The following is a 22,184-nucleotide window of genomic DNA, read 5'->3' as shown; positions in this document are numbered from 1 at the left end:
CCACAAATATATTATAGACTAATCCCCGATGCTCTTTCCAAGGGCACATGAGTGATGATCTAACCACTCCCAAATTTGGCTCCTTATATTGATTCTTCACCTATACACTCCTTATTAAATCTATATATATACACACATACATAGATATATATCTAGAGAAAATATAAATATTATTATAAGTCTTATAATTGCAATTGCTATTATTATAATTATTTATGGAATTCAAGCAAGAGCATTGGCATGTGAGAAAAGCAGCTTTCATCTTCTTGTAAAGCGACCACGCCCGTTTGGCTGCAATCATGCGGTCTACCTTGTTATAATTCCTTTCACTTGTTCCTTCTCGTTCTTACATATTCTCCCTCTTTCTCTCTCTTCTTTTTATTTTTTGTTATTTCCTAGAACCTTGTTTTTCTAAAACACAAAAAGGGTTTTGTTTTGTTTTTTTTTTTTCTGCCAAATTGTCTCTTTCTCTTACCATCGTATTCCTCGCCCTATTTTAACCTTAGTCTCGGAAATTACCCCAAATTCTTATGACCTATGGTGAATTTTTTATTGTAAACCCAAAGCTTCTTCTACCTTCCCCCCAAGTTAACCCCTAGTAAGCCCCGCAAATGAGGATGAATGATTGTTAATTTCTTACGGTCGGGCATTTGTCGACCGTGCTTCGAAGCACTCTCACACGTAAAATTCGAGAGGTGTCTGCAGTATCAAGTGCACAAAGCCATGTTTAACGGACCGGGTGATTTCTCTTATAGTGAAATCGAGTCGTGGTATTATACTCTTATCCGAGACTAATTCCGTTCGTTTATTTTTTTTTTGCCCTTTTCGAGGTAAAATACGTTCTTTTTTTCCTTCCTCATATTGGATAAAAATGGATTGCTGATAATTAACGTGTATAAATTAAGACAAGTTACAAAGAAATTAATTAAGCAAAAAGCGGGACGACTTCGAGCTCGGGAGGCGCGGAGACCCGCTCGTGCGGAGGAGCCGCTCACGCTCCCTAAGAAAACCAATTAAGAAAGAGAGAAATTCCACCAAATGCACAGTTGTTATTTTAATCATGAGCTAAACTCCAAAAGTCCTCCATCGCAACCAAGGCATCGAAGACCACACTTGAACTCGTCAAACCTCAACATTTCTAACCCACCATCATTCTTTGCTCTTCAATGAAAAATAGTTGCTTTTTATATGAATTGAATCTCGAGTTATGAAAATACTTTGCTAATTCGACTTAGGGTCAAGATTTTGGCCGACCGATTAGATCAAGGGCTTCGGTCCCCCCGGTCGGATTGTATGTGTGCACGAGGGTATTTAAGACCACGGCACATAGACTCATCAAATGGGTGGTCGATATCGGATCATAAATGATCCGATCCAAATAAACCCAGTTAATTGAAATGCAAATTCAGTAATCAATACCCAACTCGACTCATGTCCAGCACATACTCGACACAACCCGTGTTCCTAAAACACTTCGATATTTAATCAAATCTAGAAACACTTATACCCAAATTGAGACAAGAGCGCGGAGTGAGAGAGCGCAAGATCGAATGAGAGTAAGAGAGAATGAAGAGAGAGCCATAAAGGTGGATTGAGTTTAAGTAAGTAGTAAATTTATTAACGACCTAGTTAATACTCATATTAAGTTTAAGCTCATTTATCATTCATTATTGGATATAACTAATTCTGTGTAATAATCCCGCCCATCATATATATGGGTAAAGAAATGACCTTTAATCTTTGTCCATCGCGTCTTCTTATTTGTATTTGTAAATTGGAATGGTCGTAAGCAATGCAATATTTTTTTATTTTTTTCCAAACAAGCATATTATAATTAAGAAAATGAAAATAAGAAATTTGCTTTATATTTTTACTCACTTCGCAAAACATCTCTCCGTCTCTCTCTCCAACATAACTTTCAAAGAGAGGCCCAGCCTTTTCTCAGCCTTTGCGAAATCCTGTCCCAATCGATCCACCTATATATCGACACCACCAACCCCAATCTTTTCTTCAAACTCCATTCCTCTTTTCTCTTGAAAACTCCCCCTTTGCCTCTCGGACTCGAGCAATGCTTGCTGTTTAGTTTCACTCCCCAAGAACAGTCGCCACAACTCTGAAGGAAGTCACAGTAGAGAGAGAGCGAGAGAGAGATGGCGAGCGACAAGGTGGTGGAGACAGTGATAGTGGGGAACTACGTGGAGATGGAGACGGAACAAGGGAAGCCCAAGAGCGTCAAGAGCAAGATGTCCAGCCTCTTCTGGCACGGCGGTTCCGTCTACGACGCTTGGTTCAGCTGCGCTTCGAATCAGGTTCGTTCCCAAAAGCCAGATCTCATTCCTCACTTCTTACCCCCTTCCCCTGAGATGGGTATCTGCGAGATTCATAGTAAAGATTGCTGCTTGGTCAGAGATTTCATCGCCATCTCGGGTATCAACTGTTCCATTGCTGTGTTGTGTCTCAGGTGGCTCAGGTCCTGCTCACTCTGCCCTACTCCTTCTCCCAGCTCGGTTTACTCTCGGGCATCCTCTTCCAGCTCTTCTATGGTTTGCTGGGGAGCTGGACCGCGTACCTCATCAGCGCCCTTTACGTCGAGTACAGAACCCGGAAAGAGCGAGAGAAGGCCGATTTCAGAAACCATGTCATTCAGGTAAATCAACCCCATCCCAGAGAAGTACCCATGTCTTCTTCTTCCTCCTGCTTCTCCATGCCCCTGTTTTTCATGTCCTCTTCGTGCTGTTCCAGTGGTTTGAAGTTCTGGATGGGCTGCTGGGGAAGCACTGGAGGAACGTGGGTCTGGCGTTCAACTGCACTTTTCTCCTGTTTGGATCTGTCATTCAACTCATAGCCTGCGCAAGGTCTCTCCTTTGTCCTCTCTGCTCTGCTCTGCTCTCTCTCTCTCTCTCTCTCTCTCTCTCTCTGCAACTCCTTGTTTTATCTCCATCCTCCCTCAAATCTTTATTATGTTCAAGCAAATACCCATTAAAGAGAGAGAAAGGGAGAATCAGAATGATCTGTATATGTCTGTAATTCTTGTGTTTAAAAAAAAAAAAATGCAGCAACATATACTACATAAACGACAACCTGGACAAGAGGACGTGGACGTACATCTTCGGAGCTTGCTGCGCCACCACCGTCTTCGTCCCTTCCTTCCACAACTACCGCATCTGGTCCTTCCTCGGCCTCCTCATGACCACCTACACCGCCTGGTACCTCACCATCGCCTCCCTCCTCCACGGCCAGGTAAAACGCAGTCAGCATCCTTTGTCACTATCATTTTTTGATTCGTTTCCCCCCCCCAAAAAAAAAAAATCAATGATTAAAAAATATTTTCTAAAAATATCACATTCTTCATTTACAAAAAAATGGGTAAATAAAAAAAATCATCGTTTACGAAAAAAATTTAAGCATAAATGATTGTTAATAAAAATACTGTTTCGTTAGCTAGTTATTCTCCAATGCGAACATGCATGCCTCTGGTCGTTGTACATGTGGCGGACAGAGCTGGTCACACAATCGACACACGTAGGGTTGGGTGCGATGCGAGTGGTTCAGCCAGGATAGACGCGAGGGGCGCGGCAGATCTCGCGACTCGCGAGAACCTTAGATTCGAAGCATGTTCGCGATTTTTTTTTTTTCGAAATTTTCCAAGGGCTATATGTCTGTATTTGAGTAAATTGCATAATACAACTGTTTCCACAAGTCAAAGTGACTAATTAATTATTATTATTGTTATGATTAGTATTATTAATCGACGTGAGACTTTTCTTTAATAGGTGGAAGGGGTCAAGCACTCGGGTCCGACCAAGATGGTCCTGTATTTCACCGGGGCCACAAACATTCTCTACACATTTGGGGGACACGCTGTCACTGTGTAAGCTAAAGCCCTGTCTGGCTGTCTGTCTCGAGGGATTTTTCCCTATTTATTTTCCAGTCCCTGTCCTTTACGCTATTTACAAATCTCCCCCACGTTCATGTCCTACCGTGTTGCATTGTTAATAATTTGCTTGAAAACATTTTATCTTAAAAGCCGGTCTGAAAAGGACATGATCTGACCCCCCACCCCCCTCCTTGCGATCCATGCACCAATCGCCATCAAGAATCTTATTTCTTGTCTATTTCCTTTCTTTCTTTCTTTTTCCTATTGGATGGGGGGTAAAAGAAGGGGGTGAAAATGACAGAAAAAGATGAAATTTTGGTCCTTCTTGGTAAATTTTTTTTTCTTTTTTGGATTTTTCCTTTAGGCAGTAAAAAGTCAAGCCATCTTTTTTCATGCTGCTTTTGCTTTTATCATGAGGGCATGCCCAGAAGGGATCTGTTCTCATGAAAGAATCTGTACGGGTTGGAAGCTGGCATTTAATGTTGTGCCAGAAAAACAAATAATAAAAAGTTGAAGGACCCAAAAATGAAATATTTACCATCTAGAAAAAAAACGATTTTGAATATTAATTTGACTTTTTTTTTTTTTTGGGTGCAGGGAAATTATGCATGCGATGTGGAAGCCCCAGAAGTTCAAGGCCATATATTTGCTGGCGACTTTGTACGTGCTGACCCTGACCCTTCCGTCGGCGACGGCGGTCTACTGGGCGTTCGGAGACATGCTCCTCAACCACGCCAACGCCTTCTCGCTCCTCCCGAGGTCGCCGTTCCGCGACATGGCAGTCGTTCTGATGCTTATTCACCAAGTAAGCTTCGTTGTCGATCAACTTAGTTTAACCTCTATAATTCTTAAGTTCACACACTATTGTCAAGTTTAGGTGTGATATAAGTTTCCAATATCCGCTCGAATCGATAAAAAAAAAGATGCATACATTTGATCTTTCTCTTAACTCGGACGGACAATCAAGCAATGATATCGACCGTTTTGTATCCTTCGCAGTTCATCACGTTCGGGTTCGCCTGCACGCCGCTCTACTTTGTGTGGGAGAAAGCGATAGGGCTGCACGAGTGCAAGAGCATGTGCAAGCGCGCGGCGGCGAGGCTGCCGGTGGTGGTCCCGATCTGGTTCCTGGCCATCATCTTCCCGTTCTTCGGCCCCATCAACTCCACCGTCGGATCCCTCCTCGTCAGCTTCACGGTCTACATCATCCCCGCCCTCGCCCACATCTTCACCTTCAGATCCTCAGCTGCTAGGGAGGTAAAAACCCACTGAATTTTGCCCTGATTTCTCTCGTCAAACTTCCCTAGAGTCACAGAAAATTTCCATGAAACAATTTTCCTTTAACAACGGAGTCTTCGTTGTCGTGTGGTGCAGAACGCGGTGGATCAACCCCCGAAATTCGTGGGCAGATGGGTCGGGGCCTACGCGATCAACATGTTCGTGGTCGGGTGGGTGCTCGTGGTCGGGTTCGGGTTCGGCGGGTGGGCAAGCTTGACCAATTTCATCCACCAGATCGACACGTTCGGGCTCTTCACCAAGTGTTACCAATGCCCTCCTCCGACGCTTCCCCCGCTGTCGCCCCACCCACTCCTCAACGTCACCGCATCTGCGCCGCTCCAACACCCTCGCCACGGCCTTCACAACCCTTGAATTCTCTTCTTTTCCCGCAATTAGCTCTCGGAAATTCGCGAAAAATCTCAAAAGTCATGCCAAAGAAAAGCTTCAAATGCTACTCCTAAAGAAAAGCTTGGGGATTTTCCTAGTAGGCAGAGGAGACAGGAACCGAACTGAAATGCACAATCGCCCCCAAATTGTCTATTTCCATTTTCCCATTTTACCTCAACACCACTTCTATTTTCTGAAATTTAGCTTATAGTTTTGATCCATCTGTATGTTTAGCTATCTTTTGATATGAGATGATGATGTGCTCAATTGGCTCTCAACTGCCCATCTCTGCCAGTTTTTTGGTTTTTCAGTTGGAACGAAAATCTTCATTTCATATGACAAAAGAGTAGATAACATCAACTTGCTACTACTTGCCAAGATCGGCCCATCCCCCAAAAACGAAGCTGTTCTAGCATCTAAGCTCATACGGCGGCCGATCACCGAATCTTGCATCATCGTCAGTGATGAGTACATGTCAAAAAATTTCTCTCCAGTAACTTCAATTTTTTCCAAAATGTGATGCACGTCTAGGTTTGGCGTCCCCAGCACTATCTCCGTGCGGTGACCACGACAATCTCTGCCGGTTTAATAGTACGTTTTGTCACATGAGTTTCCTTCTTTTTGTCCTTTTTTCTGATCCGTGAGAGAATTAACTTTGATCAGCAATGTTGGATTCAGAGCGGCAACCAGAAAGCAGAGGGATTAGAGAGACTGCGAAGAGATTCTACGCAATTCATTCCAAGTTAAGAATCGCGTGAAACTAGTCCGGATGTCAGTGAAGAGAATCACGGAACGTTGGAAGCTATTGGACAAAGCAATCAATGTTTGGGGCGATGTTTGCAATGGAAGTGGCATACCTTATCCGTAAAAAAAAACAGAAGAATGGAAAGTGTAAAAAAAAAATTCATAAATATATTATATTAGTACCGATTTAATCCTAAAATGTTTAATTGAACCAATTTATTTGTAAATCTATGACATCTGTACCAATTGAGTTCACGAGGCTAATTTCGACAGGAAATCGCTGATTTGGATACCGCTTGTCCTACGTGGCATGGCCCGCGTTGATGTTGACACTTTTTAATAATATTTTAAATATTTTTATAAATCGTTTGGCTATTTTCCTTTCTTCTTCTTTTTTTTTTGTCGTTTTCTTTGGGTTGAGGGACGGCAAGGACTGCTGACCAACCCTCACCAACCGTCGGAGAGGGCCAAGACACCCTCGCTGGCCATGGAAGAGGGCCGGGGCCGCAAAGCCCTCGTTGGCGAGGCAGCAATGCCCTCCCTCGATGTTGGTGAGGGGCCACGCACCCTCACTTTGGTTGGCGGGGGCCGCCATGCCCTTGTCCTATGCAAACGAGGTTCGGTCGAAGACCATTGCCGGCCCTCAGCAAAAAAAAAAAAAAAAAAAGAAAGAGAGCAAAGAACATAGAAGAAAAGAACAAAAAATCATAAAAAGTTCAAAATATTATTAAGAAATGTCCACGTAGAACGGCCGGGGTCCACGACAATGATTTCTGATCAAAATTGGTTGGCTGGACTCAATTAGTACCAATGGAAAAAAGGATTTATGACTAAATTGATACAATTAAAATGTTTATGATATAATTGGACCCAATGCGATAGATCTAGAACTATTTTGGTACTTTTCTCTCGAAAAGAAAAACATCTAATGAAATGACAATTTCAGAACAATTTGTTTCGCATTTTACTTCTTGATTAACCCTCTCTTTTTTCACTTAAAGGGTAATCAAGACCAACATAGCTTAACTTATGCAAACTCGACAGGGGGTCGATAAAAAAGAATGGTTAAAGCTCGTGAAGCGCTCGTAGGGAAAACCCACTAATTGATTGTAACGGGAATCGAACAAGGGGCTCGCGATCCTAAAAATCCTTTGCATGTGTGTGTGCTGATGTAGAAAAGAATTAAATTGTTCAAGAACGGTGCTGAAATTTTGATGTAAGTCCCCACCTCCAAGAGATGTGTTACCATTAGGTCATTGACCTTAGGGGTGATCGATTTTAATGCAAGTCGATTTTCAATTAAGAATATAAACACTACCCAATCAGGAATGGTTCTAGATTTTCGGAACACGGATCTGAATCGTGATCCTTTGGAACCAGTCTGGAACTGAACCAACCGATTCCAAGATAGATCTGGAGAGTTGCAAGTTTTCTGTTCGTTCTTTAAGATAAATTGGAATAATGTGTAAATTAGCATCCTTTGCAAAATAGCTAAAGCACTTCAAGCTTTTCTAAGTCACCTGAGATGGAGAGTTGATTCTGCCCGAGGAACGGTCCCCAAGAAGAACCAGCGGTTCAGAAGGTCAAAATGTGAGAATCGTAGGGCTTTTGTCGATGAACTTACCCGGTTCACTTGAGAACGAGTTGGTTCATATCGCTTCCCGAGTTGAATCGAAACCGATGCTCACCCCTAACAAGCTTGGTTATAATATGCCAATCTTGTTGAGCCTTTAAGATGGTTTCTAGCTTATCACTTAGTCTACAAAAGGTAAACCATATGTTTTGATCATGGCATTATTGCTATATATATAGAGAGAGAGAGCTGATTTTTCATGGAATTCTCGCAATTTGCGTTCAGAAAGCATGTTGAGTAGAAATCCGACTTTAATTCAAGTGCTGTGAACTTGCCAGGTGCATGATAGACAGTTTTAGAAATTTGTCTCAGCTGCACCTCTTCTCTACCTCGTGGATATGTTGACAAAGTGACGTTCCAATACCATCGGAGTTCAATTATGTAGCGAAATAAACGTGTTAAGAGCGAGATGATGATTCGTCGATTTGGCGAGAGCATTTATTGCCATGGCTGCAATCGTAGTAAAACGAAAGGAAGGAATCGTAATCACTCGCTGCAAATGGCTACACTTAATCCATTTTAACTTCGACATGGGTACTCCCTCCGGCGACGCCGAAAATGACATCAATCACCATATTGTTAACCTACACAGTCGAGATAATCCCATTGATCAGGTCATTCTCTGGAGAGAACTCGGAGTTAAAGCATTTGCTTTGAATTTTACAAAGATCGCTGGACAAAGATGCTGCAGCTCCACTGATCATCAAGTCTTAACATCTCGAAGGGCTCTGTCCCTCGTGATTCCCTCCAATCTCTTAGGGCAACTTTGCTCTTGAAAACGATCAGTCATGGACCAAAGTCACTGCATATGCAGCGAGAGAGCGAAGTGAAGGAGGGGACTCAAGGCCACCTTTCGCTTTACATCTTCTCTTTTCAGACCCTTTTCTCAGCAAAGGAAAAAAAGATGTTTGGGGGATTTACAGGGTCAGACGAAACCCTAATAATTAAAGAAGCAAAGAGAGAGATGGAAGACGCAAATGGTTTGGAAGGGCTTTGAGGACACAGGCTTGTCTTTGCTTCCACTTTTGGTGGTGAAGGCAATGTTTTATTTTGGCTGCTTTCGTTTGGAATCTCATGATTCTTTCTTTGGGATCTGCAATTGATATGTTCTTCATTCATGGAGATAAAATGGGTGTGTAGTGTTTGGAAAAGCACCAATCTCTTCACAAGCGCATGCAATGCTTGGGGGCAGAGAAACTGAGAAAGGTCTTCGTCTTTTCAGTTGAAGTCGATTTCAGTCTATTATCCCCTGGCCAGAATTCTCCAAAAATCAATACGGGGGACCAATATCTCCACCAGGGAGACAATCGAGACATATCTACATTTCCAATTATGTTAAAATCGCTCCACACCGCGTCAATTTTTCGTTGCGAGGCTTCTCTAACACAACACTTATGTGTGTCTCAACAGTTAGGTGTTGAATACGACCATCGACCACTGGACCACGGATGTAAATTCTCGATCGTAGTCTTTCTGCTCAAACCACCTAGTATGTAAAGGATATATAATTCATGCAGCTCATTCATAATAGGTTATACATATCAGCAGTTCAACACCACAATTCAATGGGCTATCGACCAAGGGTCCGTTGTTTTGCAGAAAATAGACGTTTTGAAAAACATCTTCCTAAAATTGCCGCTTCATTGCTTACAAAAATGAAGGAACAAAAAAAATATTGCCATCATTCACGGAAATCATCGGACATAAATTGTTCTTGATAATGAAAATTATTTTCATTGATTAATTATTCAAGCAATACAAACGGTCATCTTTAAAAAATATATATTTTTTCAATCATTCACTTTCTGGAAAATAAATAGAGCCTAAATCTATCATATCTATCATTCTTCCCCCTAGACCTTTGTTCATAAAACGAGAGAGAGAGAGAGAGAGAGAGAGAGAGAGAGAGAGAGAGAGAGAGAGAGAGAGAGAGAGAGAGAGCCCAGGAAAAGCCCATCCTTAGGGCTTCGAGAGGGTCCATGGGGCATGAAACATGGGCCAGGAGCATCACCTTCACATCTACCTTGAGAGAGAGGGAGAGTGAGAGAGAGCCCGAGAAATGATTAAAAGCCCACTCCTATCTCATCATCAACTTATGAGGACACAAACTTCGAACGAGTAAGGTCATCTAATCGTCAAAAAAAAAAAAAAAAAGGGTCATCGTCTTCAACTCTAGGAGTCCGACATCGGACGATTCCGTCGGCGTAGTAGTGCACTCGAAACCGGAAATCATCGAATGGCGAAAGTCCGCTAAATCTTGGAGTATAACCACGACTTACCTTCTTGGTTGCCTCGAGGGCAAAAATCATCCTTACGGACAGTACCTATATGCCTCAAACATTCGTGATCTTTTTGGCGGTTCTCCAAAATTTTCGCAACATTCCCTTGTGGGTTATCAAATGTCTCGTCGTGAGAGATGGGTAGACTTATCAAAGTAGATTATAAAACTCATTTCTTAATCCATACGTGATGGACTAAGTTATTATATCGGTTAGTTATATTTAATAAATGAGTTATAAATGAGCTTAAACATAATATAGTTCATAAATAGATAAATAACTTAATTAGACTTAACTTACCTCTATGACTCTCTGTTCATTTTTTCTCGCCATCACTCTATCTCCCACTCACTCACTCTACGGTCTCACCTCGGTTTGGATATGAGTTTTCCTAAGTTGGATTAAAGAGTTGTGTTTTTTCCATTCCTCATTTGGCTTCCACACTCCCTTTTATGGTATTCTAACCATCTTATCCTTTACTTATTATTTTTTTTTTTTTTACCTTTCGCATGTTTGTGCTACACTAACTCAAATGTGGGGCCCATTTGATGTCCCTCTTTTTTTTTTTCTCCCTTCTCCTTCTTTGACTTTTCTTCTTGCTCTGCTCGTTTGTTCGAACAGTTTCAACGGCGCTTCTTCATTTCCTTCCTCCGAGGCCTCCATGCACAGCACCAACTAGGCGGTTTTGGTCTGCACCTCCTGGCTTTTTTATTCTCTACACTATAACAAGAAGAGATTCGTCGCTATTTGCGACTAATTAGCGACGAAATAATTCGTCGCTAATTAGTGACGACTATAGCAACGAAAAAATAATTTGTCACTAATTTACGACGAAAATACCCACGAAAAATATTTCGTAGCTAATTTATGACGAAAATAGCCACGAAATATATTTTGTCTCTAATTTACGACAAAAATAGCCACAAAAAAACTTCGTCGCAAATTAGCAACGAAAACGGCCATGAAAATATTATTCGTCGCTATCTCCTTTTTGGCGAAAATGGCCTACGTCGCCAATTAGCGACGAACGTCCTTTTTCGTCACAAATTCTTTTGCCAAAATTTAGCGACGAAAATCACCGTTCATTGCTAAATTACCGCTATGAATAAAAATAACAAAGAAAATATTAAAATTAGGGACGAATCATTATTTTTGCGTTGCTAATTTAGCCACGAAATGTATTATTCATCGTTAATATGATGGAAATAAAAATAAAAAAGAAAATGTTCAATTTAGCTACGAATTAGCTTTTTCATCGCTACGGTAGCGATGAAATTTGTATTTCATTACTACTATGATATAAAAGAAAATAAATATAAAATAAAAAACATTAGCGACGAGCAATATTCTTCGTCGGAAATTAGCGACAAAAACCATATTTCGTTGCAAATTTGTTGCAATCATTTAGCGACGAAAACCTATTTCGTCGCAAAATTAACACTATGAATAAAAATAAAATATAAAATATTTCAATTTAGCTACGAAATGTGTTATTCGTCGCTATTTTGATATAAATGAAAATAAAAAAGAAAATATTAACATTCGCGACGATTTTTTTTTTGCGTCGCTAATTTAGCGACAAAAAGTATTTGTTCATCGCTAATTTAGTGAAGAAAAGTATTTGTTCGTCGCTAATTTAATTTAGGGACAAAAAGTATTGTTTGTCGCTAATATGATGTAAATAAAAAAAACATTCAATTACGTAACTATAAATATCCCGTTACCTTCTCTCTCTCCGCACTCTTGTCGCAAATTCATCGACTAAATTAAAGTTCGTCACTAATTTCGTCACAGCATTATTTGTCGATAAATTCGTCACTAATTAGTGACAAAACATAATTAAAAATTTGTCACTAATTTCATCGCAAAAATATTTGTTGCTAAATTCGTCGCTAATTACCGACAAAAAGTCCTTCGTCACAAAATTGAATTTCATCCGCGGAATTGTGAAATTAGATGTTCGTCGTTAATTTCATCGCAAAAATATTTGTCCTTAAATTCGTCGCTAATTAGCGACAAAAAGTCTTTCGTCGCAAAATTGAATTTCGTCCGCGGAATTGTGAAATTAAATGTTCGTCGCTAATTTCATCGCAAAAATATTTGTCGCTAAATTCATCACTAATTAGCGACAAAAAATCATTCGTCGCAAATTCAATTTTATCCGCTGAATTGTGAAATTAAAGGTTCGTAGCTAATTCTGTCAATTATTCGTTGCTAAATTCATCGCTAATTAGCGACAAAAAGTATTTCGTCGCAAAATTGTTCGTTGCTAATGCCGTTACTAAATCCACTAACAACTTTTCGTCGCTAATTTCAATAGTTCGTCGCTAATTCAGTCGCAAAATTATTCGTCTCTAAATTCGTCGCTAAGTAGCAACAATCGTGCTCGTCACTAAATCCACCAACAGCTTTTCGTCGCTAATTTCAATAGTTTGTCGCTAATTTCGTGGATGAGTAAAATTTCGCCCTTTAAAATCCCTTTACGTTCTCTCTCCACACTCTTCTCTTCACTTTGCTCTCTTCTCTCGTTTGTCTTCTGTCTTCTCTATTCTTATTTGTGTCTTATGGTAATTATTGTTTATTTTACCATTTTCTTATATCAATTCCCATAAGCTTCATGAATCTTAATTAATTTTTCTTTTTTTTAGGTACGTGTCCATTTGAAGGTCTCACAATCCAAGCGAACGTTGCAATTCTCGTCAAATTGACAACTTTCTATTTGGGTAAGTCTTCTTGACATGGTAATTTTTTCATTTTTTCAATTTCAAAGTTATTGTTTCATCGGTAAATTCATCGCTAATTACGCACGAAAACAAAATTTTCGTCGCTTGACTGTTGGTTCTCTCTCTGCAGCACACTTAATTCGTGATAGCTTTGCAAGATTCAATGCATGGCTAAATTTTTTCTTTGAATTCAATGGGTTATGAAAACAACGTCGATATCAATTTCCGCGTAGGTATCGTATTATCAAACAAGAGACTTAAACCAAATATTCCATCCTTCGATTTTTATCTAGACTACCCTTTCATTGGACTTTCTACGATTATACTCTCGAAGTGTATAGATTGATAGGATTAATATTCATCATTAACTTTATTAGGTGATTTTTTTTTCTTATGTTGATCGTTTCTCAGCATGTGCAAAGCGCGTGCTTGCAATAATTCACGAACTTACTCAACTATATTACAATGAAAGCCCTCAATATAAAGTAGTGTACCCTTTCAATTTTATATCTACATGGCAAATCCTAAAGTCTGCGCGAGATTTGCCATGCAAAAAAAAAAAAAATTACGATCTCTTTGAAAGGAAAAAGCTAATGCACATAAAAAAAAAGCGCAAAAATGATAACAAAAAAGATTAAAAGAGATGGAATCTTTTTGTTTCTTCCAAGAGCTCTATGACGTCCATGAGCAACAGACCAAGAGAATCTTGATCAAAGCTCTCCTTTACGAAGTGATAAGCGGGGTTCGAGTCCCGATATTTACTAGTTAATTCATTCGACTGTTCAATTAGCGATGAAAGACGTGGTCATCGCTAATTAGCGACGGAAAATGTTCGTTGTAAAAAATTTTGTCGCTAAATTCATCTCTAATTAGTGACGACTGTGTCTTTCATCGCTAAATTCGTCGCTAATTAGCAACAAAAAGGAAATTCGTCACAAAATTTGGCGATGACAATTACCGTCGTTAATATCCGTCGCAAAATTTATATTCATCACTAAATTTCGGCGCTAATATCGCTGATTTCAAACATTACAATTCTTAAGTAATTTTTCTTCTTCTGTTTTTGGTACGTTTCCATTTGAAGGTCTCGCAATCCAAGTGAACGTTGTAATTCTCATCAAATTGACCACTTCCTACTACAAAGATTTTCGTTAAATACTTAGGTAAGTCTTCTTGACATGGTAATTTCTTCATTTTTCCCAATTTCAGTCAAAGTAATTGTTTCGTCCCAGACAAAATTTTGATTGTTAGAATTTCATGATTTTAATTAAGAATATTAAACGATACATATGATATTTTTAATATGCTATGAGATTTGTTAATTTTTATACAGACACAATGCAAAGAGACAGGGCTTAGATGTATAATAAGAATTTACCCGGACGTCAAGGATTGACCGATGAGTTTCGCACCGAGTTGGAACAGTTTTTGGACTTTGCTAGTAGTAAATTTGAGTTCATGGATGGAAATAAGTTAAGGTGTCCGTGTAAAAAGTAAAGTAATGGTAAATTTCATGTGTGTGATAAAGTTAGAGAACATCTTTGCAAATTTGGGTTTACTCCGAACTAGTATAATTGAAATTGCCATGGTGAACCATTTATATCCGACAAAGAATATCGAAGAAGTGACCAATTTTCAATTGGGGAACATTGTAGCTATTATAACCAATTGAACCCATACCAGAGGATGGTCATTGATACTGGTGGTCAGAATTTCATTTCAGAATCGAACCATACAAGTATTAATTTTGCTCATACACTTGAACAAGTGAGTACTAGCTACGCATCACAATTCCAAGAGGTAGGAGTAATAGGTGTTGATGACAACGTGTATAGTGAAAATTTTCCATCCAATCGGTTTTGGAAAGCGTTGAAAGTAGTAGATAAACCTTTATGGGTAGGTTGCGACAGCCATCCTAAGTTATCGGTATCATCAAGATCTGTTAAATATCAAGGCAGAGCATAATGTCTCCGAGAATTGCTCCAACTCTTTTGTTGATGTAATGCGGAAAGCAATGCCTCGCGATAACATCACACCAAGTGATTTTTACGACATGAAGAAGTTAGTGGATAACTTAGGGCTTCCAGTTATAAGGATTGATATATGTAGTAGGGGTTGTATGTTATATTGGGGGGATGATGAAAATGCAGAATCTTGCAAATTACAGAGCCAACCCAGGTACAAGATTAGCAGAATACAAGGTTATAATCAGAAGCGTAGACCATGCAAACAAATGTTTTATCTGCCCTTAATCCCTAGATTGCAAAGGTTTTATGTGTCTTAAACCATTGCTGCACACATGACTTGGCATGCAAATCATGAAACAAATGAGGGTTTGATGTGTCATCCTTCATATGCAGATGCATGGAAACATTTTGATAGAATATATCCTGAGTTTGCGATGGAGCCTCGAAACATTAGGTTAGATCTCTGTGCTGATGGATTTGCCTCATTTGGGAAATCGGGAAAAAGTTATTCATGTTGGCCAATTATCTTAACTCCATACGATCTTCCACCTAGTATGTGCATGAAGACACCTTATATGTTTTTGACATTGATCGTGCTTAGCCCGCAAAATCCGAAAAAGTTTATAGATGTTTATATGTAACCATTGATTGCAGAGTTACGTCGGTTATGGGATAAATGTGTTCTTACGTACGATGTTTCTACTAATAAAACATTTGTAATGAAGGCTGCTCTTTTTTGGACGATAAATGATTTTTTAGCTTATGAAATATTATTTGGATAGAGTACAATTGAGATCTTAGGATATCCAATATGTATGGAGAGACCAAAATCATTCAGATTAAAACACGGTAAGAAGGCTAACTATTTTGATCATTACAGACAATTTTTGCGAATAAATCATACATTCCTAAAGAATAAAAAAGAGTTCATCAAGAATAGGATTGAAAGAACACCCCCACCATTGAAGTTGATTGGTGATCAAATTTGGGAGCGAGTGTATGACTTTCCGATTGTTGTTGAAAACTCCCATGACACAACTATTGCGTACGGAAGCACATATAAATGGACTAAATGTAGTAAATTTTGGGATCTACCATATTGAAAAACTCATTTTATGTATCATAATCTTAACGTCATGAACATAGAAAAGAATGTTTTCATAAGTACTGTGATGGATGTCATTGGAAAAACAAAAGACAACTTGAATACAAGAAAAGATATGAGGGATATTTGTGATCGGCCAGCACTAGATGTGGATGCAAGCAACAGGAGACCAAAACCAAAAGCAGTTTACACATTGGACGGGGAGCATAAACGGGTTGTTTGTCAATGGTTGAAATCTGTGGGATTTCTTGATGGATACGCTTCGAATATCGGGAGATGTGTTGATTTGAATGAATGCAAGTTGTCGGGTTTGAAGAGCCATGATTATCACATTTTTATAGAAAGACTAATTCCAATAGCTTTCAAGGAACTTCTACCAAACTTTGTATAAGGCGCCATCACAGAGTTAAGTAATTTCCTTCATGATATTTGCTCAACAGTGTTAAAAACATTACACATGGAGAAACTAGAGAGAGATAATCTAATCATTCTTTACAATTTAAAAAGGATATTTCCTCCATTGTTCTTTGATTCAATGGAGCATCTCTTCGTTCACTTGCCTTATGAGGCCAAAGTTGCGTGTACCATCTAATTTCGCTGGATGTATCCATTTGAGAGGTAAAATATCCTTTTTAATAAATTTGAAATTACTTTATTACTTATTATGTTCTGATAAACTTTTTCCTATTGCAATTAGGTTCTTATATCATTTGAAGAAAAAAATGAAGAATAAGGCATGTGTTGAAGCTTTAATTTGTAATGCATATATTGTGGAAGAAGTGACAACATTTGCATCATATTATTTTGAGCCGCACATGCGGTGCGAGAGGCAGAGAGCAAGAAGAAATGATGAGGGCCCCATTGATCCTAATTTCAAATCATTCTCTATTTTCAATTATCTTGGTCGACCAAACGGTGCATGTAAGTTTTGTTACTTAATAGACGAAGAATGGCGGGCAGCCCATACATATATTTTGCTGAACTGTCTAGAAGTAGAGCCATACTTCGAGTAAGTGTACTTTTGCAAATATATTTATTGTGTGTCAAACATTTACTAATTTCATCGTGATATTTGTTAATAGGATTTTCCAAACTTCAATGTATGGACTACCACCAAATGAGTTTGACAATTTGTGCGATGAAGAATTTGCAGCATGGTTCAAAACATATGTAAGTTGTTACCTATAGGCGAAAAGTAAGTTATTAATATTTTATACATCATTAATTAAAAAATATATTATTGATTTTGCGTGTGTGACTTTAGGTTCACAGTAATCATGATCAAGTTGAAGAGCAAAGATTGTTATATCATCTGTCATGGGGTTCACAACCAAGGGTACGAACTTGGCCGGTATATTTCATAAATGGGTATAATTTTCACACTTGAGAGTACGGAATGAGAAAAGCCACAATGAATAATGGTGTGTGTGTTCGATCATCCAATGGTGGTAGTGCAAACGATGATTTTTATGGTTTGTTAGATAAATCATAGAGATAGAGTACCCTGGTCCATTAATGCGGGTTGTGTTATTTAAGTGCATGTGATTCGACCCCGTCGAGGAAATGAAGGTACATACAAAGTTTAATTTGGTTGAAGTAAATCACAAGAAAATGTATATGAAATATGAACCATTTGTCTTGGCACAACAAGCAATTCAAGTATATTATGCATCATATCCTAGTTTGAAATGTGACAAAGCTGATTAGTAGGTTGTATGTCAAACCAAAGCACGAAGAAAAATCGAGGAGCACTGGTAGGATACAGCGTATCAACAAGAGGAAGTTTATAACATGGTTAAAACTGAGGAATATAATATTCTGATTTTACAATATCCATGTGGAACAGTGATAGATGTAGATCCAACTGAAATTCGCGAATCAAATGTAGAAGGTGTTGAAGAATCTGATTTTGAGACAGAGGATGAAGATGATGCTCATGAAGAAGATGAAGATGAAAATCAAAAGAAAACGAAGGTGAAGATGAAGATGATGAGGAAGATGAAGATGAAGATGAGGATTTTTGAGACTTTTTACTAATTTTGTGTAATTATTACTATTATTATTAATGTTGCTATTATCATTATTATTGTTATTATTATAGTTGTTGTTAAAATTCATCGCTACTTTCGTCACAAAATTATTTGTCGCTAATTTGGCTGCTAATTAGAAAGAAAAAATCATTCGTTGCAAAATTGATTTTAGCCGCAGAATTGTGAAATCATAAGTTCGTCGCAAATTTCGTCACAAACATATTTGTCACTAAATTTGTCACTAGTTTGCAACCAAAACTTATTCGTTGCAAAATTTATTTTCGCACTCTTAAAACTTTGTCACTACTTTTGTTGCAAAATTATTCGTCGCTAATTTGGTGGCTAATTAACGACAAAAAATTGTTCGTTGCAAAAATTGATTTTCGGAGTTCCGAAATCGGTAGTTCGTCGCTAATGTCGTCGCAAACGTATTTGTCACTAAACTCGTCATTAATTGGCGACAAATATCCATTCGTTGCAAAATTTATTTTCGTCCATGGAATTGTGAAATTACAAGTCCGTCGCAAAAATATTCGTTGCTAAATTCATCACTAGTTAGCGACAAAACATTATTCGTCGTAAAATTTATTTTCTTCCTCTTAAAAATTCGTGGCTAATGTCGTCGCAAAATTAGCGACGAAATTAGCCACGAAAATAGTGACCGACCTTATGAAACTTGTTAGTTCGTCGCAAAATGCGTTGGTAATTAGCGACAAAAAATTCGTTCGTCGCAAAATTAGCGACGAATATGGTCGTCGTTGCTAATTGGTGACGAAAAGTGTTCGTCGCAAAAATTATTTGTCACAAAACGCGTTGCTAATTAGCGACAAAAATATTTTCATCGCAAATGTGGTCGCTAATTAGCAACGAAATTTTAAGTCGTCGCTAATTACCAACGGACTCCTATCGTCGCAAACTTAATTAGCACACCCTCACTCTCTGATCTCACTCTCCGAGCATGCCCTCACGCTTTGACCTCACTCTCTGAGCATGCCCAAACCACGCCCAAATCAAACCTCCGAGATCGAAATCCGTGAGCTCGAAGCATGCGCGAGAAGGAAGCTCCCTCAACCTTCATTTCACGTCTTTCGTCGTCACCTCTCGAGCTCCGTACCATCACAGTTGTTGCATCTTTGATTCGGCTTCGCCGTGATTTGCTTCGAACAAGCTCTAAGGTAGACACCCATTCTCTCTCTCTCTCTCTCTCTCTCTCTCTCTCTCTCTCTCTCTCTCTCTCTCTCTCTCTCTCTCTATATATATATATGTTTTTGGATTCGTCCGCCAATATGTTTCGATCTGTTTCTGGATTTGTCTACCAGTCATTTTGGGATTTCTCTCTTAGGGTCCCCGCCAATAGCCAAGTCATATGCCAACTTTTGTGCAGAAATCTCCACCACTAGAAATCATCCGTTTTGGACCATGAATTGGATTCCTCATGGGAGCATCCCACACCCAATACGTTTTGATCTCTCTGTTTCTCTTTGGTCCCCATTTTTCCATACAAACAAGCGAACACATAGAGGGCATCTTGAGTATTTACCTTGGTGGGATACGATTGCGGACACGATCAGCCAAAAGACAGAGCAAGAGAGGGAGGCAAGAGATAAGACCGCAAGATGCACTAAGGGAGCGGCGTCAAGAGAGTCGCGGAGCAAGAGGGATATTAGGGTACCGCTTCTTTGAGCCCTCTATTCTTACTCAACTTTTATTATTGGAACAAATGGACTTGGGTATAAGTAATGGAATGGCTAGACTAAGAATCACTACGGGTCGTCAAAAGTCTCAGAGAAGGTTTAGTCGCTTAAGACTTGCTGCTTGAAGAACTTTCTGTCAATTCTTTCCCTAACTCTTCGCGGCTTCAATTCTTGTTTGCAAAGAGGTTTCTTGAGTAAATTAATGGGAAGGTAGGATTTCAATTGGTTTATGTTGGTTTTGTTTTGTTCTTTGAACAAGTCGTTCATATCTTGATGGCATGGTTTTTTTTTTTCCTTTTTCAATTTGAGGCTTGAATTTTATGTATAATCGTGCTCATCATGGTTTCAATTTGTTGCTGACTATTTAGTATCTAGAGCTTGGTTGGATTCTTTTCAGCCATTTATTAATTTTTGTGAAGGTAGAATTTGCAAGTAGTCTTGCCTCCGGGTTCATTTGTTCTCTTGTCTGGATTCCGAATTATGAAAAGAACAGAAGAAAAGATTTTTAAGATGTTTCAAGTAATTTTCTGGGAATATGTAAGGTCCGGTCCAGCTCCATTTGTTTCTATTTCTGTTATGCAAAACATATGACACTAAGAATCCATATTCGCCAATGCGCGGTTGCTGAATTTCGTAATTGCTATCCTTAGCAGCTGAATTGGGTTTCAATGTAATAGAGTTTCTTCCTTTAGTTTAGGACTCTCTGGATTCTATTGCCCGATATGCTGTTTTCTTGAGATGTTCCTTATGTTCAAATGAAGACAATCTCTATCCGTGATGCTTTAGAATGTGTGCCAGTAATTTGATTTGTCATGTATATGCTCCCTTTGTTTTTCGTGGAATCGGATGTGGACAAGATTTCAATAGGTTCCTTCGGTGCCAAAGATTGCTATTTATCGGAGGCGATAGCAAATTTCTTTCATTTTCTCAAGTTTCATTTGCTCTTCGAAATAAAATGGTAAGCTTCATGATGTACGTCATTATGTGTCCCCGCTACATGTTCTTATTTTTGCTGCTATTTGTCTAACATTCCTACTTGTCGGTATAAATGTGGAGGTCACATGCATGGCGTAGTTTCACAAGAAAGACTAGCCCCTTCCCCTTCCCCCTCCCTTTCCCCTTCCTCGTCCCCATCCGTTTCCTCTTCCCCTTCCCCTTCCCTAAACCCTCAACAACTACATGCTAATGGACAACATGGACACATTGGCCCTTCCTCCGTCCCTCAAGAGCATATTAGGGAACAACTTGGACACATGCGAAGTGAATCTCCTTCAGTTCCGCCTTCCATTTAACACTCGAATGATGAGGGAGGTGAAGAAGATAGCCGATTCATCATATGCCCATATGGAGATTCGTGAGTACTTCATTTTTTTTAGTATATATGTAATATTTAGGGTCATCCCTTTGTTTGGATTTTAGATATGGATGTCAACTGAATTGTCCATGTTGCAAATTATCCGTATGCATTTACTTACATCTCTTTTTCATTTCACTGTTTCATTGTCCATATCATTCTAACTTGTTTGCGGATTCACAGATGCTACATACGTTGTGAGACAACTTAATAAAATAGTGAATAACTATTGGAGGGGGTCGTGGAATAGTTACAGCAGCGCACCAAAACAAGTAAAGGATTTGTGGTGGAATAAGTTCAAGGTAAGTTTTGTCTTTCTATTTTCTCACAAACCGAGTTCGATGTAAATAATCGGTTGTTTTTCTATTGATTACAGCGGAAGTTTAGCTGGGATGAAATGGAAGAGGATGAAGTTAGAAGAATTTTTAAGAAGAAAGCCGGTGATCATATATGAAATGTGTGAATAAAGCAAAAAGAAGTCAATGGAAGCCGATTTCATTACTTGGTGACGATTGGACAGAAATAAAGAGAATTTGGGAAAGTGAAAAGAATATGCAAAGAAGTGAACAGGACAAGAAAAATCGAGCTTCTAGTTTTGTTGAAGGGTCTACGACATATGCTGGGGGTTCTATCAACATTGGGGAGCATAAAAAAAGAATGGTAAGTCTGTTTAACATGTTGTGAGTTAATTTAATTTAATTACTCATTTATGTTTCAATTTTCTAGGCAAATGAATTGGGGACGGAACCGACATTTACAGCTACATTTGAACGCACATTTCAAAAGAAAGATAAGGCATGGATTGGCGACCGAGCAAAAGCTATTAATGTATGTAAGGTTATACTTTTGACTTTAGGGAAACTGGAATGAAAACCATAAGTGCTTTCAATATTTATGGTAGTTATATATATGAAGTTATTTTATTTTCATATCTATTTTGTTGATGTAGGAAAAAATATGATGAGCTTTAAGGAGTACGACTAGTGGTGGTGATGGTGGGGTTGCGTCTAAGCTAGCAATTGACAATGTGTCATTATGGGTGGAGGCATCGGATGGGATGAAAAGGGGAAAAATATTTGGGATGGAATCCTTGTCAACGGTATACACAGCAAA

The 22,184-nt window shown here is 38.9% G+C and overlaps 1 protein-coding gene and 1 long non-coding RNA gene across 3 annotated transcripts; both read left to right on the top strand.

The window, feature by feature from the left end:
- The first annotated feature begins 1,992 nt into the window (after positions 1–1,992).
- LOC115727771 (auxin transporter-like protein 5) lies at positions 1,993–5,755 on the top strand. The gene is made up of 8 exons (XM_030658045.2): positions 1,993–2,309; positions 2,462–2,647; positions 2,743–2,855; positions 3,057–3,240; positions 3,774–3,871; positions 4,475–4,682; positions 4,877–5,134; positions 5,252–5,755. The coding sequence occupies exons 1-8, from the start codon at positions 2,151–2,153 to the stop codon at positions 5,525–5,527; spliced, it is 1,482 nt and encodes a 493-aa protein (XP_030513905.1). The 5' UTR covers positions 1,993–2,150; the 3' UTR covers positions 5,528–5,755.
- Positions 5,756–21,101: 15,346 nt separating this feature from the next.
- LOC115727772 lies at positions 21,102–21,851 on the top strand. 2 transcript variants are annotated; one of them, XR_007198439.1, is made up of 3 exons: positions 21,102–21,373; positions 21,448–21,731; positions 21,798–21,851. It is a non-coding gene; the product is annotated as an uncharacterized LOC115727772 (long non-coding RNA). The 2 variants fall into 2 exon arrangements; XR_007198438.1 differs by having other exon boundaries at positions 21,448–21,851.
- Positions 21,852–22,184: the final 333 nt, after the last annotated feature.

Source organism: Rhodamnia argentea, chromosome 5 (genome assembly GCF_020921035.1).
Source record: "Rhodamnia argentea isolate NSW1041297 chromosome 5, ASM2092103v1, whole genome shotgun sequence".
In the NCBI taxonomy this organism is placed as follows: domain Eukaryota; kingdom Viridiplantae; phylum Streptophyta; class Magnoliopsida; order Myrtales; family Myrtaceae; genus Rhodamnia; species Rhodamnia argentea.
Note: the sequence above shows the minus strand (reverse complement) of the source record. Positions and strands in the feature narration are given on the sequence as shown.

What these genes read in the sequence shown, in the direction of transcription:
- LOC115727771 (XM_030658045.2), top strand. Translation starts at nt 2,151, where the DNA reads ATGGCGAGCGACAAGGTGGTGGAGACAGTGATAGTGGGGAACTACGTG. An exon ending in CAACTCATAGCCTGCGCAAG is followed by an intron (nt 2,856 to 3,056) that starts GTCTCTCCTTTG and finishes AAAAAAATGCAG; the next exon opens with CAACATATACTACATAAACG. An exon ending in GGGGGACACGCTGTCACTGT is followed by an intron (nt 3,872 to 4,474) that starts GTAAGCTAAAGC and finishes TTTTGGGTGCAG; the next exon opens with GGAAATTATGCATGCGATGT.